We start from the raw sequence: 27,751 nt of genomic DNA, 5'->3' as shown, positions 1-27,751 counted from the left end.
ATGTGTCTGTGAATTCATTTTTGGAGAATCAGAAGCCTGAAGTGGTGGAGCTGCACATCACCATGACCCCGGCCATGCTGGCCATCCAAGCATCCATCCTGGACATAATGAACGCGTGTCTGAAGGAGCTGAAACGCTACAATCCTGCACTGGAGGTGGAAGATCTGTCCCTGGAGAATGCCATCGGCAGGGCCTTTGATAAGGTATATGATAATTCCTGCACTAATATAATAATGACCAGAATATATTTATAGCCCGTGACTTCATTGGGAGTCCATGAGGGAATTGGGTCTATATGGTCAGATGATATATGATAAGGCCAGGAACATGCTTTATTGCTAACCGGGTCATCAGTAGATCGACCATTTTAGAGGAAATGATTTTTCATCTAATAAAAGAGATTTAAAAGTATTTGGTCAGTAGATTCCATTTGTAGGTAAGCGTCTGATACACACATGGGTAACTTATGGCACGTGGTACCTTAAGCAGCTTGAGCAATGCCTAGATGCAGTACAAGTCTCAGTATAGGTCTTAAAGGGAATCTGTCAGCAGGTTTTTGCTATGTAATCTGAGGACCGCATGCTTTAGAGGCCTAACACTGATTTGAGAGATGTGTTGCTTAAGCGCCGCTCACGTCAGCGGTATTTTGCCAGAAAGCTGACACCGGCACAAATGCATTTCAGTTCCATTGATTTACAAAGGAAGCGCGGCAAGATGCAGTCACATGTGGTTGCGTGCGTCATACACAACCGCTTGTGACCGCATCTTGCTGCACTTCCATTGTAAATGAATGGAACAAACTCGTTTGTGCTGGGGCGGATTTCCGGCAAAATACCGCTGATGTGAGCGGCGCCTTATTTGGCTGTGTGTTGTTGTTTCCACACCATGAAGCAATTTATCACCAGGCTATAATTACTGCCCTTAATAAAGTACTTGTGAGCCTTTGTCTGACCACACTCCCTCCTCTGGTAAGCAGCTCACTGTCAATAGACAATGTACACAGAGAGCTGTGGTGTAGGTAGGGTTAGCTTTCTGTGCTCTGCTGCATATGAGAACTCTGATTGTATCACAACTGCTGCAGTCAGTAAACTAAGTGATACATCGCTGGAACCGGGGTCTCTTTTCCTACATTATGCTTCTTTCAGTTGAGGCAGCAAAAACCTGGTGACAGATTCCCTATAAGTATTCAGGTCATTGTGTACATTTTCTGATTTGCTCCAAAAAATGAAACGAGTTGCTTTTGTTGACACTTGTTAGATCAGTTATTACTAAATTTGGTGCAAATCAATTCATACAACCAAGTGCATCTGCCATGTCAGTAATCTGAGGCTGCTGGGAGAACCGCCTCTTCTTTTGATTAGCCGGCATGGCGGGACGTCGTCATGGTTGCGTGACGTCATCATTGTGGCGTGACGTCGTTATTGGGGCGCGGCGGCATCATTGTGGCGCGGCATCGTCATTGTGGCGCGACGTCTTCATTGTGACATCATTTCCTCATTGTGGCGGGATGTCCTCATTGTGACGTCATTTCCTCACTGTGGCGGGACGTCATCATTGTGGCGTGACGCACATCTAAAGTCGCACCAGGCTGGTTAATCAGAAGAAGAGTCCCTGCGGGTAAGAGGAGGTTCTCGGGGCTCCCATCCAGTGGCCACAGAACACTGATGTGGTCAATAGACCGGGTCCTGTGAAATATTTCACGCCACCTCTAGTTATTGCACTTGAAAGCCATCTGACCGAAATCCGTTTTGACATTCGTGAGGTTTACTTGGGGTGACAATACGTGTGAATAGTGATTGATAATTTTTGCTCGAGCAATCAGCTGTGTAATGACAATGGCCATCGTGTCCTTAGATGTAATAAGCCTTCAGATTCGTCATCTCTCGTGGGGAGAAAAGAAGCCCCTATACACAATGGATAAGTGTTTTCAGCCTACATTGCTATAATGTGTATGAGCTGACAACCCTAGCTCCAGTCTCGCGCTTCCTAATGAGTTTTTCACATTTTACTCCGGCGCACTCTTCTTCATGACCGGTGTACAAAACACCAGGCTCGATGAATCGGGGCCAAAAGTTGTGTAATAGAAGGACTAAACGGTATAAATCATTAATGTGTGTGGTTTTGTTCTCTCCTAGACTATACGTCATTACTTGGATCCCCTGTGGCATCAGCTTGGATCCAAAACTAAATCTTTGGTTTAGGATTTAAAGATCCTCCGCACGTTGCTCCAGTACCTGTCCCAGTACGACTGCGTGACTTTTCTCAACCTGTTAGAGTCCATGCGAGCCAGTGAGAAAGCTTTTGGACAAAATTCAGGTGAATTCTTATATTAAACAGTTATTTTGTATTATTGTTTCAGGACATCAAATTTGTAGCATTAGTTTTGCAGCAATTTATCATGATTTCCAAAATCTCTGCTCACTGTCCTAGTACAGGATTATTCGTTGTATGCTTCTGTGGGGTGACAGTCCCATCACAGACATTGAATGGTCATATAGGTAAATACAGATTTGCATATGATAACGGCAACACATCAGGAACTTAAAGGGGTGGTCCACTACACAGAATAGTGGTCACATCGATGTAACGCATTTCTGAAATACCTTGTGTAGTCAATTGTGCCTCTGAGCAGCGCTATTGCCATCCACTCATCCCTATTATGTGACCCCCAGGCTCCATGACCTCTGAGATCCAGTGATGTCACGTCAAGTTCCAGTTGACCCGATATCACTGAGGCGGCCCCAATCTTCCTGAATGATTGGGCTGTGGGCGGCGTGCTGGCTGCCTGTGGCTGCGTGCGGGCAGCCGGGTGCCTGTCTGTGCCGGCTGCCTCTCTGTCCTGGAGGCCGGCTGCCTCTCTGTGTGTGCGGGCGGGTGGCTGTGCGGCAGGTGTCCCAGTGTATCCGCGGTCCCAGTTTCAAATGATGGCACTGGGAGTCAGCGCGTGCGCAGATGGTGCTCTTGGATGAGATCTCCATCTGCGCATGCATCGCTCCAGGCGCCATCATTTGAACAGGGACTGCGGACAGACTGGGACACTCACCGTAACGGTCTGCTCCACCACTCACCCACTGGCACCATGGCTGCCGCCGCTGCCTCCACGGACTCGCCATGGCTGTCAGCACAACCTCTGCCTCCTGTGACCCCGCTTCACCACCACTGCTGCCCCCCTCCGGTAAGACTACACCGGAGAATAAGATGGGCCCCATTTTTGTTTTAACTTTTTTTTTTATATACCGTATTTTTCGCTTTATAAGACGCACTTTTGTTCCCCCAAATTTTGGGGGAAAGTAGGGGGTGCGTCTTATAAGCCGAATATACGGGGGGGGCGTGTATGTATATGTGTATATATATATATATATAATCTCTATAGATACATATATATAGAGAGAGATATACAGTGCCTACAAGTAGTATTCAACCCCCTGCAGATTTAGCAGGTTTACACATTCGGAATTAACTTGGCATTGTGACATTTGGACTGTAGATCAGCATGGAAGTGTGAAATGCACTGCAGCAAAAAAGGTTATATTTTTATTTTTTATGTTATTTCTTTTTTTAATTTATTTTTAAATTGTGAAAAGTTTATTCAGAGGGTCATTTATTATTCAACCCCTCAAACCACAAGAATTCTGTTTGGTTCCCCTAAAGTATTAAGAAGTATTTCAGGCACAAAGAACAATGAGCGTCACATGTTTGGATTAATTATCTCTTTTTCCAGCCTTTTCTGACTAATTAAGACCCTCCCCAAACTTGTGAACAGCACTCATACTTGGTCAACATGGGAAAGACAAAGGAGCATTCCAAGGCCATCAGAGACAAGATCATGGAGGGTCACAAGGCTGGCAAGTGGTACAAAACCCTTTCCAAGGAGTTGGGCCTACCTGTCTCCACTGTTGGGAGCATCATCCGGAAGTGGAAGGCTTATGGAACTACTGTTAGCCTTCCACGGCCTGGACAGCCTTTGAAAGTTTCCACCCGTGCCGAGGCCAGGCTTGTCCGAAGAGTCAAGGCTAACCCAAGGACAACAAGGAAGGAGCTCCGGGAAGATCTCATGGCAGTGGGGACATTGGTTTCAGTCAATACCATAAGTAACGTACTCCACCGCAATGGTCTCCGTTCCAGACGAGCCCGTAAGGTACCTTTACTTTCAAAGCGTCATGTCAAGGCTCGTCTACAGTTTGCTCATGATTACTTGGAGGACTCTGAGACAGACTGGTTCAAGGTTCTCTGGTCTGATGAGACCAAGATCGAGATCTTTGGTGCCAACCACACACGTGACGTTTGGAGACTGGATGGCACTGCATACGACCCCAAGAATACCATCCCTACAGTCAAGCATGGTGGTGGCAGCATCATGCTGTGGGGCTGTTTCTCAGCCAAGGGGCCTGGCCATCTGGTCCGCATCCATGGGAAGATGGATAGCACGGCCTACCTGGAGATTTTGGCCAAGAACCTCCGCTCCTCCATCAAGGATCTTAAGATGGGTCGTCATTTCATCTTCCAACAAGACAACGACCCAAAGCACACAGCCAAGAAAACCAAGGCCTGGTTCAAGAGGGAAAAAATCAAGGTGTTGCAGTGGCCTAGTCAGTCTCCTGACCTTAACCCAATTGAAAACTTGTGGAAGGAGCTCAAGATTAAAGTCCACATGAGACACCCAAAGAACCTAGATAACTTGGAAAAGATCTGCATGGAGGAGTGGGCCAAGATAACTCCAGAGACCTGTGCCGGCCTGATCAGGTCTTATAAAAGACGATTATTAGCTGTAATTGCAAACAAGGGTTATTCCACAAAATATTAAACCTAGGGGTTGAATAATAATTGACCCACACTTTTATGTTGAAAATTTATTAAAATTTAACTGAGCAACATAACTTGTTGGTTTGTAAGATTTATGCATCTGTTAATAAATCCTGCTCTTGTTTGAAGTTTGCAGGCTCTAACTTATTTGCATCTTATCAAACCTGCTAAATCTGCAGGGGGTTGAATACTACTTGTAAGCACTGTATGTATATATATATATATATATATATATAAATATATATATATATATATATATATATATACAGTTAGGTCCAGAAATATTTGGACAGTGACACAATTTTCGCGAGTTGGGCTCTGCATGCCATCACATTGGATTTGAAATAAAACCTCTACAACAGAATTCAAGTGCAGATTGTAACGTTTAATTTTAAGGTTTGAACAAAAATCTCTGATAGAAATTGTAGGAATTGTACACATTTCTTTACAAACACTCCACATTTTAGGAGGTCAAAAGTAATTGGACAAATAAACAAAACCCAAACAAAATATTTTTATTTTCAATATTTTGTTGCGAATCCTTTGGAGGCAATCACTGCCTTAAGTCTGGAACCCATGGACATCACCAAACGCTGGGTTTCCTCCTTCTTAATGCTTTGCCAGGCCTTTACAGCCGCAGCCTTCAGGTCTTGGTTGTTTGTGGGTCTTTCCGTCTTAAGTCTGGATTTGAGCAAGTGAAATGCATGCTCAATTGGGTTAAGATCTGGTGATTGACTTGGCCATTGCAGAATGTTCCACTTTTTTGCACTCATGAACTCCTGGGTAGCTTTGGCTGTATGCTTGGGGTCATTGTCCATCTGTACTATGAAGCGCCGTCCGATCAACTTTGCGGCATTTGGCTGAATCTGGGCTGAAAGTATATCCCGGTACACTTCAGAATTCATCCGGCTACTCTTGTCTGTTGTTATGTCATCAATATACACAAGTGACCCAGTGCCATTGAAAGCCATGCATGCCCATGCCATCACGTTGCCTCCACCATGTTTTACAGAGGATGTGGTGTGCCTTGGATCATGTGCCGTTCCCTTTCTTCTCCAAACTTTTTTCTTCCCATCATTCTGGTACAGGTTGATCTTTGTCTCATCTGTCCATAGAATACTTTTCCAGAACTGAGCTGGCTTCATGAGGTGTTTTTCAGCAAATTTAACTCTGGCCTGTCTATTTTTGGAATTGATGAATGGTTTGCATCTAGATGTGAACCCTTTGTATTTACTTTCATGGAGTCTTCTCTTTACTGTTGACTTAGAGACAGATACACCTACTTCACTGAGAGTGTTCTGGACTTCAGTTGATGTTGTGAACGGGTTCTTCTTCACCAAAGAAAGTATGAGGCGATCATCCACCACTGTTGTCATCCGTGGACGCCCAGGCCTTTTTGAGTTCCCAAGCTCACCAGTCAATTCCTTTTTTCTCAGAATGTACCCGACTGTTGATTTTGCTACTCCAAGCATGTCTGCTATCTCTCTGATGGATTTTTTCTTTTTTTTCAGCCTCAGGATGTTCTACTTCACCTCAATTGAGAGTTCCTTAGACCGCATGTTGTCTGGTCACAGCAACAGCTTCCAAATGCAAAACCACACACCTGTAATCAACCCCAGACCTTTTAACTACTTCATTGATTACAGGTTAACGAGGGAGACGCCTTCAGAGTTAATTGCAGCCCTTAGAGTCCCTTGTCCAATTACTTTTGGTCCCTTTAAAAAGAGGAGGCTATGCATTACAGAGCTATGATTCCTAAACCCTTTCTCCGATTTGGATGTGAAAACTCTCATATTGCAGCTGGGAGTGTGCACTTTCAGCCCATATTATATATATAATTGTATTTCTGAACATGTTTTTGTAAACAGCTAAAATAACAAAACTTGTGTCACTGTCCAAATATTTCTGGACCTAACTGTATATATATATATATATATATATATATATATATATATATAATGTACACTGCAGGGTCCAGGGGAGGTGGGGGCGCTGTGCTGGGAGCAGGTGAACGCTGCGGTGGCAGTGTTTGATCTCCTGCTCCCGCTCATATAATATGCACAGCCGCTGTCCAACTCCGGTGGTGCTGAAATCGCACGCAGTGAGGGGCTGGGGCAGCGGTGCATATTATATGTCTCTGCGCGCCACTGTGATGGCACATGCCCCCCCTGTGTTAGATTTGGCCCCCAGGCTGCTGCTCATTCTAAAATAAAAAAGCTTTACTTACCCCCTGCAGCGTTTCTCCCCGTGTCCCTGCTTCCACTGTGATCAGGCAGGCAGAGATCTCAGTCTGCTGTGCCGATCACATGACCGCACTGAGAACCAGGAAGTAAGGAAGAGAAGCACGGAGCCAGACAGGAGGGAGATAAACGCTGGAGGAGGTAAGGAAAGAGGGTTTTATTTTACTATGGGCAGCAGCCTGGGGGCGATATCTAACACAGGGGGACTTGTGCAATCCATAGGGGCCATGGGCAGCACTATGGGGGCGATATCTAACACAGGGGGATTTGTGCAATCCATAGGGGCCATGGGCAGCACTATGGGGGCGATATCTAACACAGGGGGACTTGTGCAATCCATAGGGGCCATGGGCAGCACTATGGGGGCGATATCTAACACAAGGGGACTTGTGCGATCTATATAGGCCATGGGCAGCAGCATGGGGGCGCTATCTAACACAGGGGGACTTGTGTGATCTATATAGGGGCCATGGGCAGCACTATGGGGGCGCTATCTAACACAGGGGGACTTGTGCGATCTATATAGGCCATGGGCAGCAGCATGGGGGCGCTATCTAACACAGGGGGACTTGTGTGATCTATATAGGGGCCATGGGCTGCACTATGGGGGCGCTATCTAACACAGGGGAATGTGTGCAATCCATAGGGGACCATAGGCAGCACAGGGGAATGTATGCAATCCATAGGGGGCCATAGGCAGCACAGGGGAACGTGTGCAATCCATAGGGGACCATAGGCAGCACAGGGGAATGTATGCAATCCATAGGGGATCATAGGCAGCACAGGGGAACGTGTACAATCCATAGGGGACCATAGGCAGCACAGGGGAATGTATGCAATCCATAGGTGGCCATAGGCAGCACAGGGGAATGTATGCAATCCATAGGGGGCCATAGGCAGCACAGGGGAATGTATGCAATCCATAGGGGGCCATAGGCAGCACAGGGGAACGTGTACAATCCATAGGGGACCATAGGCAGCACAGGGGAATGTATGCAATCCATAGGGGGCCACAAGCAGCACAGGGGAATGTATGCAATCCATGGGGGGCCATAGGCAGCACAGGGGAACATGTGCCTTTACAAGGGTGCTATATTCAATATAAGGGGGCTATATCTAGATTAAGGAGGCTAATTTTAGAATGGGGGGCTATGAGGGACATATACCCTATATGATTTATTAGAGGGACACTGGCATTATAAGATGGACCCCATTTAACATTAAAAAAAAATTCTCTTTTTTTTCACCAAATTTGGGGGTGCGTCTTATAATCAGGTGCGTCTTATAAAGCGAAAAATACGGTATATCTCTAAATTTGGGGTGCGTCTTATAAAAGTACGGTATTTCATTACCAGAATAGACCTGTCATATTAAAGAGGGCCGCTCCTTTTTAAATTGGCCACAGTTACAATAGATATTTATCTAAAGTATATAGGATTTCTTTGAATTTAATATCAGTTATGAGGGACCACACTCCAAATACTGATTAGAAATTAAATCCTGGGTTAAAAAAGGGGCGAGGAAAAAAATAAAAGGGAAGCATGTGTATTAAAGGGTACAATTACTAGAACTGGTGTCATGAATATCATTAACCTAGGTTAGTATAGGTATTTTGGGGTAATTATTTCTGAATAATTATACCTCACTGCGTAACAGACAAGCTTCTGTTACATTATATATATATGTATACGATAACTGTTACCTGCTTAGAACTGGTTACTGTCATACTTTTATCTTTGCTTGTGTTGTTTTGGGTTTTACGAGGGTTTTTTTCTACTATGTTTTGATTTTAACATTTTCCAATAATTGTAGCTTTTACTTCGTAGAGGGACTAAGTATGTTTTTTGTTTTTATTTGGTTTTTTTTCTTCTCCTTACTCCTTTTTTTCGCATGGGTCTAGACCCTGGATTTTTTTTGTGTTTTGTTTCTAAAGTTTAGAAAAGAGATGTCATGGATGAAATAATGTAATGCATAGAATACTGGCTGACTCTAAAGACCTGAAAAATGATGCAGAACAAATTAAAATGCTTGATAGAAATGACTTGAAGGGGTGTAGAAATGTACATGTCCGGGTTGCCCTTTAAAAGGTAAAGGGCTACCCTCCAGCAGCAAGAAAGTGTCTTGACATTCTGTGCATATAAAAATATAAATATATTGGAGCGATCTCTGCTCAATCAGCAGCATGTGAGGTAGGCACGGGAGGCAATTTAAACAAAACATACAGGCTGCTTTTTTTCTTTTTTTTTTTTTAACTCCATTAAGCAAACCACACAAGGAAAATAAATAGCCAGTCTTTGCAGGAAAACGGGATACACAGTCCCAACAATGGCACTTTAGTAGTAGACCAGCATACATGTCCAAGTGTGAAGACCTCACACAGGAGGACTTCTTACCTCCACACACTGACAGCTAATGATGTCCACCATACCACACCCCAGGGTGGGGATACATGAGCAGCTAATCCCACCCATCTCTCGGACTGGTCGTAAACCTCCTCTTGCCATGCCCTATTAACACTTTCTGCACTATATGATCTGGAACTTGCTTCCATGCTTAGATGACGGAGGATAACCACCTCTGTGACACATATCTCCCCTCCAAGAGGTATCCAACGACCATTTTACTAATATATATATAGATAGACAGATAAATATGTATATATGTAAGTATATATAATATATATATATATATATATATATATGTGTGTATATATAATATAAATATAAATAAATAAATAAAATATTTATCTATCTCTCTGGAAGTTCATTGGGGTGTGACAAGGCACTTACAGCTTAGTGTCAGACTGTATTCCCTGCTATTTATGTCTGTGACCCGGAGAAGTGTCGTTATGCAAGAAGTACAGTATGATGTTGAGACGCTATAGGTGCTATAATCACGCCACAATGCAATTCCAGAGAAAAAACATATATATTTTTGTATATATTTATCTGAATCTCTGGCAGTGCATTGGGGAGGAGCTGTAAGTGCATCGTCACACCCAAATACACTTCCAAAGATATACAGTATATACAGAACTATAAAACGTAATTTCCCGCTGCTGGAGCATCGCTGTGGGGTCACAAAGGGATCAATTTGTCTTATCTTTTAAAAGCCTAGACGTTCGTGAGATTGCCTTTTAAAGAATATTTGTGAATATAAAACAGAGTTAGGTGCTTTTAAGAGCATTAAATAATGCTATTAAAATATATTTTCTTTTGTTGCTCCCCCTGTAAGGCTGGCTGTTTCTTGACTCAAATACGTCCATGTTTGTTCATGCCCGAGGCCGGGTATACCGTGTTCCTGACTCAAAATCTACCAAAAAATGTAAAACAATGGAAACAAATGACAAGCAGGGTAAGAAAAGAAAAGCCTTAACTGTGCAGTCTGTGTTCTTTTAAATTAAATTGCAAATGTATCTGTTATTTGCGCCATTTCTATTACATTATATCCCTTCATAAAATTGCTGTTGATGCACAAGCTCTGGTCATAGGCATGGGAAGAATCTAGGCTATTTTTTGTTGGACACAGAAGAGTATTTTTTGTTTTGGCATATGACTTGATCTATGTGCGAATATGAAGAAGGGGACAGGGTGACCACTCAGTTTATAGGCCAAGTCAGCCTTTTTCATGGCTGATGTGTAGACAGAAAAGGGGCTGGCTTGGCTGTGACCGAACAATCCTGTTGGGTTCATAAGGCTATGTGCACACTGCGTTTTTGCGCATTTTTTGGGTGCAGTTTTCGTCTGAAAGCTGCATGAATTTCATTCCCCAGCAAAGACTGAGATTTAATTTTTGCTGTCCACACAGTGCAGTTTGTTTTTTTTGCTGAGTTTTTGTGGTGACCACAAAGATGATCATAGTGATAATAAAAGATGCAGCATGTCAATTCTTTTTGCGATTTTCCCTGCATTTTTCACCCATTGAATGTAATGGAGAAAAACGCCGCAAACAAAACACATCAAAACGCATGCTTTTTTATGCGTTTTTGCCACGGATGCGTTTTTTTGGGTCCAGAAAAAAATGCAGCGTGCGCCCATAGCCTAATAGTTCTTTAGCGCACTTGCTACCACTCGGTAACCATTCTGGGGACCACAAACTGGGAATCTAACCTGTCAATACTTTGTGGGATTCAAGTGTGAAGAAACGTGACATCAGAGAGGAAGTTTAGACTTCAGTTTGGAAGCTGGTTTGTCATTAGGCACATCATTGGGAGCTACGTTTTTGCCTCCAATCTTCAGGAGTCATAACTTTTTTTTTGTTTTCTTTTTTTTATACTTACCTGTTTGTATGAGGCCTGGCTTACTGGAGAAATCATATTTTTCGAAAGCGTTGTTTATGGGGTTACATATAAATCACTGTATTGTGGGAGTGTATGTTTACATAGATATAGATATATGTGAGTGGGTGTGTAAATAATATAAAATAATGAACAAGGTCATGTGTATGCCTAGTATGTGTAGGCTTTTTATTGTTATGAATATGTACACGCCCTTGGAGAAAGCCACGGCAAAACGCGTCAGGGTGTCTCATAGGTAAGGCTTTGTTAATATGTTGTAACATGGTTTTGTCTATTTGCATATGGCAATTTATTTTCATTTTTTAATTATCAGGTTATCATTTTCATCCTGATATCTTTTAATATATTATTTGCCATTTGCTAGCTTCATACCATCTATTCCACATTGCTACTATATTATGCCTTTGTCATCCTTGTTTGGATAAAGTCTTTATTACACACAGGGCTGTATTTTGCCTTCGTGCTGCCCTAGGCACTTTAAGTGGTCGCGCCCCTTATTGACAACGTAAAACTGAGTTTTCGCACACGACATCTGTTTAAGGCAGATCTACTCTGTAAAACACTTTAAGGCTATGTGCGCACGTTGCGTACAGTTCACTGCAGAAATTTCTGCAGCGATCTGAAGAGCACATGTGCGCTTCTAATCGCTGCAGAAAATGTCCGTAGTGAGCGCCGATTCCATGTGCTCTGCCTGCAGCTCCTGCCATAGACAGAGCAGGAGCTGCCGGCAAAGCGCAGGAAAGAAGTGACATGTCACTTTTTTACGCAGCGCTTCGGCAGTAGCCGAAGCGCTGTGCTCCAAAGCGCCATGTGCGCACGGCCCCTGCACAATCTCCATAGACTGTGCAGGGGACGCAGGACGCATGCAGTTATGCTGCGCTACAAAGCGCAGCGTAACTGCATGTATTTGCGCAACGTGCGCACATAGCCTAAAAAGTATCAATGAGAAACGAAGGGCACTAACCCCCCCCCCCCCAATGGGGATCACCACGGGCACATCAAAACATAGCATGGGTATAAAATATTCCCACCACACCGTCCCCACTTATATACTGTGACTGTCACACTGCTCCTAATAAACTACACATTGCCCTCCCTTATAAATTATACCCACCACACCTTCCTCAATTATGAAATATGATCTGTACTGTCCTCACATCATGCTGCCCCCTCCTCACAATGTCCCATGCATGCTGCCCCCTCCTCACAATGTCCCATGCATGCTGCCCCCTCCTCACAATGTCCCATGCATGCTGCCCCCTCCTCACAGTGTCCCATGCATGCTGCCCCCTCCTCACAATGTCCCATGCATGCTGCCCCCTTCTCACAATGTCCCATGCATGCTGCCCCCTCCTCACAATGTCCCATGCATGCTGCCCCCTCCTCACAATGTCCCATGCATGCTGCCCCCTCCTCACAATGTCCCATGCATGCTGCCCCCTCCTCACAGTGTCCCATGCATGCTGCCCCCTCCTCACAGTGTCCCATGCATGCTGCCCCCTCCTCACAGTGTCCCATGCATGCTGCCCCCTCCTCACAGTGTCCCATGCATGCTGCCCCCTCCTCACAGTGTCCCATGCATGCTGCCCTCTCCTCACAGTGTCCCATGCATGCTGCCCCCTCCTCACAGTGTCTCATGCATGCTGCCCCCTCCTCACAATGTCCCATGCATGCTGCCCCCTCCTCACAGTGTCCCGTGCATGCTGCCCCCTCCTCACAGTGTCCCGTGCATGCTGCCCACTCCTCACAGTGTCCCGTGCATGCTGCCCCTCTCCATGAGCTCCTAATGCTGCCTTCCTCTTTTCCATAATGACACCTCCATGCTGCCCCATTCATCATACTAAGACCACCACACTAGCGCTTATGCTGAGACCCACACACACACACTACCCCACTCTTGATATTGACTCCCCCTCCATTGTTCCACTCCATAATGAGCTCCCAATGCTGCCCCCCTCTTATTCTGAGTCCTTACACTCCCCCCCATCGATATTGTCATTGCTCTATCCCTCAACCCTTGTCCTCTGTCTCTAGCATTGGCCCCTCTCTCCCATTCCCCCAGCAGCAGCCTCTCTCCCCCCGCCTCCAGCAGCAGCCTCTCCCCCAGCATCAGCCTCTCTCCCCCCAGCCTCCCCCAGCATCAGCCTCTCTCCCCCCAGCCTCCCTTAGCATCAGCCTCCCTGCTCCCAGCTTACCCCAGCATCAGCCTCTCTCCTCCCAGCATGAGCCTCCTCCAGCATCAGCCTCTCTCCTCCCAGCCTCCCCCAGCATGAGCCTCTCTCTCCTCCCAGCCTCCCCCAGCATGAGCCTCCTCCAGCATCAGCCTCTCTCCTCCCAGCCTCCCCCAGCATCAGTCTCCCTGCTCCCAGCATCAGCCTCCCTCCTCCCAGCCTCCCCCAGCATCAGCCTCCCTCCTCCCAGCCCCCCTCCTCCAAGCCTCCCCCAGCATCAGCCTCCCAGCCTCCCTGAGCATCAGCCTCCCTCCTCCAAGCCTCCCCCTCCCATCCTCGCCCAGCATCAGCCTCTCTCCCCCAGCCTCCCACAGCATCAGCCTCCCTCCTCCCAGCCTCCCCCAGCATCAGCCTCCCTCCTCCCAGCCTCCCCCAGCATCAGCCTCCCTCCTCCCAGCCTCCCTTCTCCCAGCCTCCCCCAGCATCAGCCTCCCTTTTCCCAGCCTCCCCCAGCATCAGCCTCCCTCAGCATCAGCCTCCCCCAGCATCAGCCTCCCAGCCTCCCCCAGCATCAGCCTCCCGCCTCCCAGCCTCCCCCAGCATCAGCCTCCCGCCTCCCCCAGCATCAGCCTCTCTCCTCCCAGCCTCCCCCAGCATCAGCCTCTCGCCTCCCCCAGCATCAGCCTCTCTCCTCCCAGCCTCTCCCAGCATCAGCCTCTCTCCTCCCAGCCTCCCACAGCATCAGCCTCCCTCCTCCCAGCCTCCCCCAGCATCAGCCTCCCTCCTCCCAGCCTCCCCCAGCATCAGCCTCTCTCCTCCCAGCCTCCCCCAGCATCAGCCTCTCGCCTCCCCCAGCATCAGCCTCTCTCCTCCCAGCCTCCCCCAGCATCAGCCTCTCTCCTCCCAGCCTCCCACAGCATCAGCCTCTCTCCTCCCAGCCTCCCACAGCATCAGCCTCTCTCCTCCCAGCCTCCCACAGCATCAGTCTCCCTCCTCCCAGCCTCCCCCAGCATCAGCCTCCCTCCTCCCAGCCTCCCCCAGCATCAGCCTCCCTCCTCCCAGCCTCCCCCAGCATCAGCCTCCCTCCTCCCAGCCTCCCCCAGCATCAGCCTCCCTTCTCCCAGCCTCCTTCAGCATCAGCCTCCTTCAGCATCAGCCTCCCTCAGCATCAGCCTCCCTCCTCATCAGCCTCCCTCCTCCAAGCCTCCCCCTCCCCCTCCCAGCCTCCCCAAGCATCAGCCTCCCTCCTCCCAGCCTCCCTCAGCATCAGCCTCCCTCCTCCAAGCCTCACCTTCCCCCTCCCAGCCTCCCCCAGCATCAGCCTCTCTCCTCCCAGCCTCCCCCAGCCTCAGCCTCCCTCCTCCCAGCCTGCCCCAGCCTCAGCCTCCCTCCTCCCAGCCTCCCCCAGCATCAGCCTCCCTCCTCCCAGCCTCCCCCAGCATCAGCCTCCCTCCTCCCAGCCTCCCCCAGCATCAGCCTCCCTTCTCCCAGCCTCCCCCAGCATCAGCCTCCCTCAGCATCAGCCTCCCTCAGCATCAGCCTCCCTTCTCATCAGCCTCCCTCCTCCAAGCCTCCCCCTCCCCCTCCCAGCCTCCCCAAGCATCAGCCTCCCTCCTCCCAGCCTCCCTCAGCATCAGCCTCCCTCCTCCAAGCCTCACCTTCCCCCTCCCAGCCTCCCCCAGCATCAGCCTCTCTCCTCCCAGCCTCCCCCAGCCTCAGCCTCCCTCCTCCCAGCCTCCCCCAGCCTCAGCCTCCCTCCTCCCAGCCTCCCCCAGCATCAGCCTCCCTCCTCCCAGCCTCCCCCAGCATCAGCCTTCCTCCTCCCAGCCTCCCCCAGCATCAGCCTCCCTCCTCCCTCAGTATCAGCCTCCCTCCTCCAAGCCTCCCTCAGCATCAGCTTCCCTCCTCCAAGCCTCACCCTCCCAGCTTCCCCCAGCATCAGCCTCTCTCCTTCCAGCCTCCCCCAGCATCAGCCTCCCTCCTCCCTCAGCATCAGCCTCCCTCCTCCCAGCCTCCCCCAGCATCAACCACCCTCCTCCCAGCCTCCCCCAGCATCAGCCTCCCTCCTCCCAGCCTCCCCCAGCATCAGCCTCCCTCCTCCCAGCCTCCCCCAGCATCAGCCTCCCTTCTCCCAGCCTCCCCCAGCATCAGCCTCCCTTCTCCCAGCCTCCCCCAGCATCAGCCTCCCTCAGCATCAGCCTCCCTCCTCATCAGCCTCCCTCCTCATCAGCCTCCCTCCTCCAAGCCTCCCCCTCCCCCTCCCAGCCTCCCCAAGCATCAGCCTCCCTCCTCCCAGCCTCCCTCAGCATCAGCCTCCCTCCTCCAAGCCTCACCTTCCCCCTCCCAGCCTCCCCCAGCATCAGCCTCTCTCCTCCCAGCCTCCCCCAGCCTCAGCCTCCCTCCTCCCAGCCTCAGCCTCCCTCCTCCCAGCCTCCCCCAGCATCAGCCTCCCTCCTCCCAGCCTCCCCCAGCATCAGCCTTCCTCCTCCCAGCCTCCCCCAGCATCAGCCTCCCTCCTCCCTCAGTATCAGCCTCCCTCCTCCAAGCCTCCCTCAGCATCATCTTCCCTCCTCCAAGCCTCACCCTCCCAGCTTCCCCCAGCATCAGCCTCTCTCCTCCCAGCCTCCCCCAGCATCAGCCTCCCAGCCTCCCCCAGCATCAGCCTCCCTCCTCCCAGCCTCCCCCAGCATCAGCCACCCTCCTCCCAGCCTCCCCCAGCATCAGCCTCCCTCCTCCCAGCCTCCCCCAGCATCAGCCTCCCAGCCTCCCCCAGCATCAGCCTCCCTCCTCCCAGCCTCCCCCAGCATCAGCCTCCCTTCTCCCAGCCTCCCCCAGCATCAGCCTCCCTTCTCCCAGCCTCCCCCAGCATCAGCCTCCCTCAGCATCAGCCTCCCTCCTCATCAGCCTCCCTCCTCATCAGCCTCCCCCTCCCCCTCCCAGCCTCCCCAAGCATCAGCCTCCCTCCTCCCAGCCTCCCTCAGCATCAGCCTCCCTCCTCCAAGCCTCACCTTCCACCTCCCAGCCTCCCCCAGCATCAGCCTCTCTCCTCCCAGCCTCCCTCCTCCCAGCCTCAGCCTCCCTCCTCCCAGCCTCCCCCAGCATCAGCCTCCCTCCTCCCAGCCTCCCCCAGCATCAGCCTTCCTCCTCCCAGCCTCCACCAGCATCAGCCTCCCTCCTCCTTCAGCATCAGCCTCCCTCCTCCAAGCCTCCCTCAGCATCAGCTTCCCTCCTCCAAGCCTCACCCTCCCAGCTTCCCCCAGCATCAGCCTCTCTCCTCCCAGCCTCCCCCAGCATCAGCCTCCCTCCTCCCTCAGCATCAGCCTCCCTCCTCCCTCAGCATCAGCCTCCCTCAGCATCAGCTTCCCTCCTCCAAGCCTCACCCTCCCAGCCTCCCCCAGCATCAGCCTCTCTCCTCCCAGCCTCCCCCAGCATCAGCCTCCCCCAGCCTCAGCCTCCCTCCTCCCCCAGCCTCAGCCTCCCTCCTCCCTTAGCCTCCCTCCTCCAAGTCTCCCTCAGCATCAGCTTCCCTCCTCCAAGCCTCACCCTCCCCCTCCCAGCCTCCCCCAGCATCAGCCTCCCTCAGCATCAGCCTCCCTCAGCATCAGCCTCCCCCTCCCAGCCTCCACCAGAATCAGCCTCTCTTCTCCCAGCCTCCCCCCCCAGCTTCAGCTTCTCTCTCCCCCCAGCCTCAGCCTCTCTCTCCCCCCAGCCTTAGCCTCTCTCTCCCCCCAGCCTTAGCCTCTCTCTCCCCCCAGCCTCCCCCCCAGCCTCAGCCTCTCTCCCCCCAGCCTCAGCCTCCCTCTCTTCCCAGACTCCCCCCAGCCTCAGTCTCTTTCTCTTCCCAGCCTCTCTCTCTTCCCAGCCTCCCCCCAGCCTCAGCCTCTCTCTCTTCCCAGCCTCCCCTCAGCCTCTCTCTTCCCAGCCTCTCTCTTCCCAGCCTCAGCCTCTCTCTCTTCCCAGCCTCCCCCCAGCCTCTCTCTCTTCCCAGCCTCCCTCTCTTCCCAGCCTCCCCCCAGCCTCTCTCTCTTCCCAGCCTCCCCCAGCCTCAGCCTTTCTCCCCCCAGCCTCCCCTTGCATGATTACAGTGGACAAAAAGAGGCATCGCAATTTGCAACGATCATCAACTAACCTGTAAGGAGCCCATACATTCTAGGCTCTGCCTCTGCCTTACCTGCTCCTGTGCTCGCCGCCCTGCTCTGGCTGGCTCCTCTTCTGGCTTGCTCCAGCTGCAGACGCGTCCTCCTCCGCGGCGTGTGTCATCTGCAGGATTGGACGCTGCAGCATGGGGCAGTGAGCTGACTGTCGCGCCCGCGCGCCTCTGACCCCAGAAGTGCAGGCCATGGAACTTCCGGGGTTAGTCAGCTCACTATGCCTGGCGCCCGCCATGTATTTAAATAGACAGCAGAAGTGCGCCTGTCCTCCCCCCCCCCCGCCCCCGGAACACAGCCGAGTGTAACGGAGGGAGGGACGGGGGGCGGGGATGTAAAAAAAAAAAAAAAAAATTTATATATATATTTTTTTTTTTTTTTTTTTGCTGCCAGAAAGTGCCGCCCCCCGCAACGTGCCGCCCTAGGCACGGGACCACGGGTGCCTAGTGGCAAATACGGCCCTGATTACACATCATATTGTGGCACATTTTGTATGCTGTATCTGGCGATCTTTACATAGCAATCTATCAGGTTGGTGATATGATATATTGCTATAGATCACCTACTGCAATTTTTATTTATTTTTATTTTTTTTCCCTTATATTAATTGCTGATTCTTTTTTTTTTATGAATATCACATCCTGATAGCTTCTGATATAGATATATATATATATATATATATATATATATATATATATATATATATATATATATATTTTGTTGTCATCAGTAATATTTATGTGTTCTGGAATAGCTTTTTCATGCATAACTGCTGTGCACCTGTTTTTAGATGTATTTAATATATTTTTTTATTTTTCAATAAAGATGATTTCTTGTTAAACCAATGTCAGTGTAGTCTTTATAGGTTTATATGTTATGAATATGTACTAAAATGCACTTATTAAATAAATAAAACAATTTTGGGGGGTCAGGACTTTTTACTTAAAGAGCTATTTATGTAATCTGTCCCCCAAGAGATAATGAAAGTGCTCCCAAGCCCAAGAAAATATTTGGATGTGATCTTTTTATATAGATAGATAGATAGATAGATAGATAGATAGATAGATAGATAGATAGATGTGTGTGTGTGTATATATCCTCGCGATCACTGCCCTACGTCTAGTGTCTTATGGATAATGCGTCCTTCATCATCCACACAGTGTCTTCCATTACGCTCCTGCGCACTTCTCTGTGCCCGGCTGAGGGCAGAGTTAAACGCTCTAATGCGCAGGTGCAGGGAAATACAATACTTTGATTTGCCCTCAATAGGACAGAGAGAGGTGTGTGTGCACAGGAGAGTAAAGGAGGACACTGTTGATGACATAGAATGCATCATATGCAGAAACAGAAGTTCCAGGCGGCACACAATCCAAGGTGCATGTGTCCAAGGAAGGCATCCACAGTATAACTAATACAAAGGACCGGCACTCCAAATCTTCTGGAATATTTTTGTACTTTATTCCATCATATCATACAGGCGTAAAAATAATGAGTTTCAACTAATAATGAGCCTTTTTCACATCTATAGATTGAATGAATGCACACACACACATATATATATATATATATATATATATATATATATATATATATATATGTTTAAATCCGTCGTAATTGTGATTGAACCATCATCTTAGTGAATCTCCTTGTTTTTTATTTAATTGAAATGAGACACATATATGGAAATTTGAGTAACATAATTTAACTAATTTAATATGCAGATGAGATAGGTGGGTCTGTCACAAAGGAAGTAATCCACTAATTCTTTGAATGCACACACATATATATACAATCTATAGATGTGAAAAAGGCTCACTGTTAGCCGAAACGCGTTATTTTACGCCTGTATGATATGATGGAATAAAGTATAAAAATATTCCAGAAGATTTGGAATGCCGATCCGTTGTATTAGTTATAGAATGCATCATATACACAAAGCAAGACAGAGGACAGTGATCGCAAAGATAGAGGAAGCGCCAGATCAAGACCAGCAACGCAACCATTGAAAGCGACCGTCGAGCAGGTGAGTAGGTAACAGATTCCCTTTAAGGCCTTGTGCGCACTATACGGAATTACCCGCAGATTTGCTGCATGTTTCGCTGCAGATAATGTTCATAACATCTCTGCAGTGATTCACCAGCAAATCCTATGGGGAAAAAAAATGCTGTGCGCACTAGGCGGATTTTGACAGCTGCATGTTTTGCTGCGGGATTCCCGCAGCAAAAACAATTGCATGTCACTTCTTTTCCGCAGGTAGCTGCGGGACTGGCTATCGGAGGAATCTCCAGTAATGCCAGGCCTGGATTCCGTTACCTGCACTGAACTCCGGAACTGTCACCTGAGCTCCGGAGTGCAGCCTAGACTAAACTGCGAGCGCCGAGTGATTTTGATTCCCCGGCGATTGCAGTTTAGTTCAGGCCGGGCTGATCTCCGGAGCTCAGATGACAGCTTGTACAGAGGCCAAGCTGCACTCTGGAGCTGTCACATGAGCTCCGGAGATCAGCCCGGCCTGAACTAAACGGCAATCGCCGGGGAATCAATCACTCGACGCTCGCAGTTTAGTCTAGGCTGCACTCGGGAGCTCAGGTGAGAGCTCCGGAGTTCAGTGCAGGTAACCGCGGCCAGGCCTGGTATTACTGGAGATTCCTCCAGTAGTCAGTCCGATGCTGGCAGCAGCATTTCCGCAACAAATCCGCAGCAAAATGCAACAAACCACATGTGGATTTGGATGCGGATTTCGGTGCAGTATTTTCCCGCAGGTGCGGAAATCTTACTGAGCCTCCGGAATTTTCTTAAGAAAATTCTTTTTCACATCGCTCTTGTCCTGTGGCGCTAACCTGTGCCTATAACCGAAGACTGGAAGTCAGAAGTTATGTCACAAGCTCCCAATGCATCTCAATGAGAACCAGAACGAGGTGCTCATAGACTTGTATTGATTTGTGACCTCCAGCGCTCTCCAAGAACAGTAGAGCTGCTGGCAGGTCACAAATTGCCAGAGGCCGACCAGAGTGACGCTGGAAACTGATTAAGACGGTAGTAGGTGAGTATAGTACAGGGGACAGGAGGACTTACATTTAAAGCATGACTCCAGCTGAGAAATAAACAAAAAAACAACAACACTGGAGTGGTGTTTTAAATACATGTTTATTATTGCCAATTTCCCCTGTAACTGGGGCTGCCATATTAGCAAACTCAGTACCCGACAGCACCAGCTCCCTATTGGCTCCCAGCGTCACATGATCAGAAGGACGGGATGTGGCAGCGCTGTTATACAGCACTTGTTCAACTCTATATATCCAGCAATTGTGAAGGCACAGATGGTAGATAATCTTTTCTGTGGGGGGGGTCCGGCCAGCCAGTTCTATGCTTCTACAGCTGCACAATATTCACGCAGTGACTTTCTAAAACATTATTGATACTGACTGGCTCTATATATTAAGACATTGGGTGGTCTGCAAATACTTAAAGGGGAACGCCATTATTACCTGCAGATACTGTAAAATAACAATCATAACTACTTGACTGCCCCCAGCCCTGATTACCGCTGCCTGTGTCCTCGTCAGGCTCTTTATCTTCTCTTTCATTGGGGGAGCATGTGACTGCTGCAGTCAATCAGTGCCAATTGATTGTTCACAGTGGTGACGTTCTGTCTGATCTAAGAGAGAAAACCTACTAGGACTCTCTCCTGGCTCAGACGACCTGTGACCACTGCAGCCAGTCGGTGGCAATTGATTGAGTAAATCTGTAACGTGACATGACATATCCAACAGAAAAGGAAGCTGGGACAACGATGAGGGAATGGCAGGGAGTATGCGTTTTTATTTCTGACCACCATGCACTGATTTGTAAAATGAAAAAAGTTGTGTATTTACTGAACTATTTTTCATAACATACTTTTCGGTACAAAGCATAAATAACTTGTCTGTTTCTAATTTCTATCATCAGATGGAAAGCGAGAGTTGGTGCTAGAGAGCAACCCCAAGTGGGAAGCTTTGAGTGAAGTTCTGAAAGAGATTGAAGAAGAGAACAAGGACAGTGATGCTGTAGGAGGGCCGGGTAAGATCGCTGTCTGCAAAATCTGACGCTTTTATTTTATGTGCACATGCAGCTTGGAATGGATTAAATAGGTGACAAATGTGGGAGAGGCCTACAACAGATAGGTTATGCTGCAAATATTAAAGAAAACAACATGGCCTCAACTCCCATTATACACACACACAATATGCAGAAGCAGGGTGTGAAAAATTAAGTACCCTCCTACTGCTTCCACGAGAACTATAGGGAACAGGTCATGTGCAATATGCACCTAGACCCACAGACAGTTCTGGGTGCATGTTTCTAATCCCTCTCTAACCGTCACTGTATCTAGTTGGATACATAAAGAGATCTTTAGAAAAAGTGTTTCTATAGATCCTTCATGAGATGCTAATGAGCGCCGGGACTAGTCGCAAGGGCTTTCATTCTCCTGACTAGTCCACCCTCTTACCATGTTAGCACTCCCACAGGGGAATGCTAATATGCTATTCAATGCCCATTGCCCTGCATCATCATCAGTGTTCCTTTGTCCATTGTCACCGCCTCAGACGCCAGGTTCAGGCTAAGTGCACACGATCAGAAGTCAAAGCACTTCCGGTCATGCACACTATGAAGTCGGGTGAATATGTCCCGGATTCAGAGAGGTCTAGTGCACATGACTGGACGTTCAGGGACTTCTCATCATCCGCATTGAGCCTAAACCCGGTGTCTGAGGTCACCGCACATAATGAAGGAATCCTGAGCCTGGAATATGCAAGTGTCTGCACGAGATTTCAAAGATGACTATGCTGATGTCCCCTGGCGGGAGGACGTTTTTTTAGACCATGACTGTGACTTGGTCATTGTACATGACTCAAACTAAGTACATCAAAGCCACTACAAACATAGTTTAGCTACAAATGGTGTAATTATCATATACCTGCATGCAGGAGTCTTGAATTAACTTACTAGGTAATATCCTGATGTCAGGCTTCCTTTAAGAGGGTAAGTAGCAACCTTTTTTTTTCTCCTGATCAATGCCCTTGATTATATGTCAGTTAGCAAGTGATGTCTGTACAGAGTAGTGCAAATTAGTGGAGCTATATAAGCAAGTAAAATAAATGTGACCATCTCTTTTCATGACTGCATTCACACATTGCGTTTACGCAATTTTTTCCTGAATCAAGGTAGAACGGCAACCTTTTTGCTTTGATTTTTTAAAATTCCTGCCAGAACTATGTGTCTTTTGCACTGTGGCCATAACGTGTGAGCATAGGAGGAGCAGTTTGCTGGTCTGGAGCACTCAGACATGTGTTAATACAATACCAAGGATAAAATATATCCGTAATGATCTCAGAAATAATTGTTGCTGCCCATCAAGCCAGGAAGGACTATCAGGCCATTTCAAAACCATTTGGATTCCATTATATTACATTGAAAAAGATTATTCATAAGTAAAAACATTCAGGGTAGTTTATAATCATCTCAAGGATTAATGTCTTAGTAAACTCACCCCAAACTCAGACTAAGCAATGCTCAGAGAAATCGCAAAAAAAAAAACTGAGCTACAGCTCAGACTCTAAAGGCCTCAGCTTGTAAAATATTAAAGTTGAGGCCTTTAGAGCCAGAACTGTATCTCTTGGGTTTTTTGCAATTACTTTGAGCATTGTCTAGTCTGACCTTGGGGTCAGTTTCCTGGGACATTAAAGGGGACCTGTCAGCTGCAATATGCACCCAGAACCACGAGCAGTTCTGGGTGCATATTTCTAAACCCTGCCTAATTGTCCCTGTATCTAGTAGCATAGATAAAGAGATCTTTAGAAAAAGTATTTCTAAAGATCCTTCATGATATGCTAATGAGCGCAGGGACTAGTCGCAGGGGCGTTATTTCCTCCAATTAGTTCGCCCTTTTAGCATGTTGGCATGCCCACAGAGGCATCCCACAGGGGAAGTCCCAGCACCTCCGGTCATGCGCACTATGAAGCAGGTGTTCACGTCCCGGCTTCAGAGAGGTCTAGTGCGCATGACTGGAAGTGCAAGGACTTTTGATCATGCGCACTGACCCTACACTTGGCGTTCTGAAGCGGTGACAACAGACACAGGTACACCCGTCACCACCGATGATGCTGGGCATTGAATAGCATGTTAGCAGACCCCTGTGGGCGTGCTAAGAGGGCGAGACTAGTGGGGGAAATAACACCCTTGTGACTAGTCCCTGCGCTCATTAGCATTTCATAAAAGATCTTTGAAATACTTTTTTTTAAAGATCTATAAATCTAAAGATTTATCTATGCTGCTAGATACAGGGACAGTTAGACAGGGATTAGCAATGTGGTTCTGGGTGCATATTGCACCTGACAGGTTCCCTTTAATTCTTGGGAAGATTAGCAACTATCCTGAATGTTTTCCACTTGTGAATAATTTCACTGTAAAATGATGGAGCCCAACTTGGCAGCCTGGGTAAAGTTTGCAATGTTGCATCTGAGCAAGCTGCAGCACCTGTAGAACGGTGTCTTTTGGGCAGATGAGACTAAAGTCGATATTTGGCCATAATGCGCTGCACCATGTTTGGTGAAAACTAAACACACTGTATTGGCACAAACCTCTCATACTAACAGTCAACCATGGTGGTGGCGGGGTGATGAGTTGGACTTATTTTTTAGCCACAGGTTATTCAACCCACTTTGAAGATTAGAGCTTATAAGCAAAATTTACAAAGTTTGTGTATTTCCAATATTCATGTGACTCTTAGGGGTATTGTCATTAGAGTTCCTTTTTTGATCTCTTGGAAAGAGCATCCATATATTAAGGTTTTAGAACCTAATTTACTACCAAATCCTAAAATCGTTCCTCGTTTTATTTTGTCCTCGCACTGCAGTTTTCAGAAACTGTTTCCTTCTTAAGTGAATTCTCTATTCTGACATCTGGCACCAAGACTGTTAAATGAGAAGTTATATTTTTAGCATTAACCTGACAGAGTGTTATGAAGTGCAAGATCGCATATCCGCCTTCTTCTGGCATGTTTTCCCAAGGAGCGGTGCATTATTTGTTTAAATATCTGCAATCAAGATCAGTCCCATTAAACCAGATTGAGAATAAGACAGAATATCTGTAATTATGTGCTCCACCTCTGATCTGTCTTGGAGGTTATGGCTGACATGCCTATGGTATTTTTGGATCTCGTTTCTGTTCAGTATGTACTCAGATTTGTTGTGTAAAAGATTTATTGTGGGAAATCCAGAATCCGAAACAAATTACAGAATTTTTTGCACAGGAGCATCGGTGGGTGACTGTAGTTGTGGGGTTTTCTTTTTTGTTTTGTTTTTTAATGCTTTGCTGCTTTTCACAGATAAAATCAACAAGCAAATCTGCATCAAAATCTGCGCTGTTTTTTTTGGATTTTCCTACAGGATTATTTGTATTTGCTTTGACCAGCATCAATTTATCTAGATGGGAAGTGCCAAAAATGTTCACAACCTCCTCACAAAGAATTTTTCTCATTTTAGGATGACCCAAACATCTCATAGGGTCAGTGGCGCTATTCACATCTGTTTTTTCCACTGACCCATGTGACCGACCTGAAACAAAAAACAAACAAAAAAAACCCACATTTCCTATTGTCCGTTTTTGCAAATCGTACTTAAAGTGCTACTCCAGCATTTTATTTTATTTTATAGCGCTGGAGTGGCGCTTTAAATCTAAGCCCCATGTGCTATACTCACCTTCCAGCGGCTTTACCTTTTACCGACGCCTCTTCGGTCTTGTGGCGCCATCTTGTGACAGTGACTTCTGACTGTCTGGAAGTCAGAAATTATATCACAATGTTAATTGATGTCTATGAGAGCCAAAATGAGGCTTTCATAGAGATGCATTGAAGAGCGATCTATGGGGCACTCCATGAAATACTGGAGCAGCCACTGGTCACAAATTGCTGAAGCCTGATGGAGCGGCAGAGGCAGAGGGTGAAATCACAAGGAGGTGAGTATCAGAAAGTTGTTAGGGGACTTGATTTTTTTTTTTTTTTGCACCACTCCAGCTGTGCAATAAAAAAACATGCTGAAGTGGTGCTTTATGTTCAAGGAAACACTTCCATCAACATTTTTTATCATCTTAATATATTGCAATCATATTATATAGCACTTTGTACTTACACTTGCTCATTTTGCCTTTCTACCTAGTTAATGCTTCTCTTTTTTCCATTAGGTATATGTCAACACAAGATTAAAAACTGACCAGCTGAATCCTTCTAAGCTCTACGTAGAAACAGGAAGTCTCTTTTCCTTGTATTAGTCATCACTACAAAGTCTCTGGCAATGGGAAGGAGCTGAGCAGCTGGGTTCAGTAATGATTCATGCAGGGACAAGACACTTCCTGTTTCTATATAGAGCAGAGAAAAGAGAAGAATTAACTGGGTAGAAGGGCAAAATGAGCAATTTTAAGTATAGTGTGCTACATAATAGGATGATTGCAATATATTAGGCGGATAAAACTTTGATGGGAGTGCTTCTATAACTATTATTCTGCATGGAAAAAATAAATTACGGACTGCACATTAAAGCTAAACATATACTGCTTTTCATGAGGGGAAAAAACCTGTCACCACAATAAAGGCGAATGCAGCTGTTGTTTCTCTTTCCTAGGCAGCTTGAACGAAGAATGAGCAGAAATGGAGAGTTATTGGATTATCTCCAAGAACTATGCGTAGCATCACCAAAATGAGCGCAGTCACTCAAACAGCATGGTGAAAGAAAAAAATATATTAGAAAAAGTGCATACATAAAATGCAATCGTTATATTGGTCATTTACGCTTCACTTTTGAAACAAAAGTTAAATATTCCAGTATATTTCAAAGTGGTAAAACTCTTATAGGAATGTTATTCCCATTATTTGTCTCCTTCTAATTCCTAAATTGGATTTGCTCATTCTTAGTAATATATTGGTCGTCTTCTTCCTTTTTCAGGCCGCGTGCTGATTTGCGCCAGTGATAACCGTACCTGTGTCCAGCTAAGAGAATATATTGCAGTGGGGGCTGAAGCTCTGTTGATGAGACTATACAACAAAACCTTTGGGAAGGACGAGAAAGCTGCTGAATTGTGGCTGAAAAACCGAAAAGCTGGCAAGAAAAGGGATCTGGGTGCAAGTGGGAAAAACGCTCGGGCAAAAAAGGCTAAAGAAGGCACAAGTAAACAGAAAAAAAATGTAAAGACGACAGAACTGACTTTAACCCAGATGATAGGAAAAGGCGGAGAAGATGAGGTGGGGAAAGATCAGGAAGACATGTTTTGGCCGGAAAGTAAGAGCAGTATCGAAGAGCCGAAATATGAAGACCTTCAGTTGAACTTGCCTTCAGACTGTTATTACGGCATCTTAAAGGAGCCCCTCACTGTCATCCATCCTTTGCAAGGCTGCACTGACCCTTATGCACTTACCAGGGTGCTGCACGAAGTGGATCCAAGATACGTGGTCTTATATGATGCAGAGCTCAGCTTTGTTTGACAGCTCGAGATATACCGGGCAAGCAAGCAGAAGACATTGAGGTGTGTATGAGACAAAAATGAACAAGACAATTGTGAATACTTATTGTGGCCAAACAGTTCTTCAAAATCCAACAGACCATGTATTGATCGACATTCATTGTGCAGGATATATGGAAATGAGCTGTGCACTTTATGCTTTGCTGCTTGCTGGAATACTCCATAGTTCATGCTGATGACATCCTTTTGGACAGAAAAGGGAATTACAGCTCATTTTGGGCATAGGTGGAGTTTTGGGTTCTTTAAGAGTTATTCTCTACATTCCTTATAAATAGTTAAAATTGCAAAATACTTGTTAAAATCCGCAATATACTTTTGATTAAACATCCTTTCCATTCTTGGGAAAAGAGGGATTTTTAATTGTATAGTTTACTGCAGGTTGTATAGGTTACCGACCACCTTTGCAGTCTTAGCACAAGAGCCCAGCGCTGGCAAGCTTTTTGTTAAAGGGACTCTGCAGGTTTTTGCAGGTTTTTGCAATGTAATCTGCAAACCGCATGCTGCAAGAGTTAAAACAGAGAATTCATCCCTGAGTGTCTTATC

At 47.1% G+C, this 27,751-nt stretch overlaps 1 protein-coding gene across 1 annotated transcript; it reads left to right on the top strand.

The window, feature by feature from the left end:
• Positions 1–27,180, top strand: LOC142245322 (DNA repair endonuclease XPF-like). The gene is made up of 5 exons (XM_075317949.1): positions 1–203; positions 2,136–2,316; positions 10,278–10,397; positions 21,605–21,715; positions 26,635–27,180. The coding sequence occupies exons 2-5, from the start codon at positions 2,280–2,282 to the stop codon at positions 27,168–27,170; spliced, it is 804 nt and encodes a 267-aa protein (XP_075174064.1). The 5' UTR covers positions 1–203; positions 2,136–2,279; the 3' UTR covers positions 27,171–27,180.
• Positions 27,181–27,751: the final 571 nt, after the last annotated feature.

The sequence above is a fragment of the Anomaloglossus baeobatrachus genome, chromosome 7 (genome assembly GCF_048569485.1).
Source record: "Anomaloglossus baeobatrachus isolate aAnoBae1 chromosome 7, aAnoBae1.hap1, whole genome shotgun sequence".
NCBI lineage: Eukaryota > Metazoa > Chordata > Amphibia > Anura > Aromobatidae > Anomaloglossus > Anomaloglossus baeobatrachus.
The sequence above is the reverse complement of the archived record's forward strand: the minus strand, read 5'-3'. Positions and strand labels throughout refer to the sequence as shown.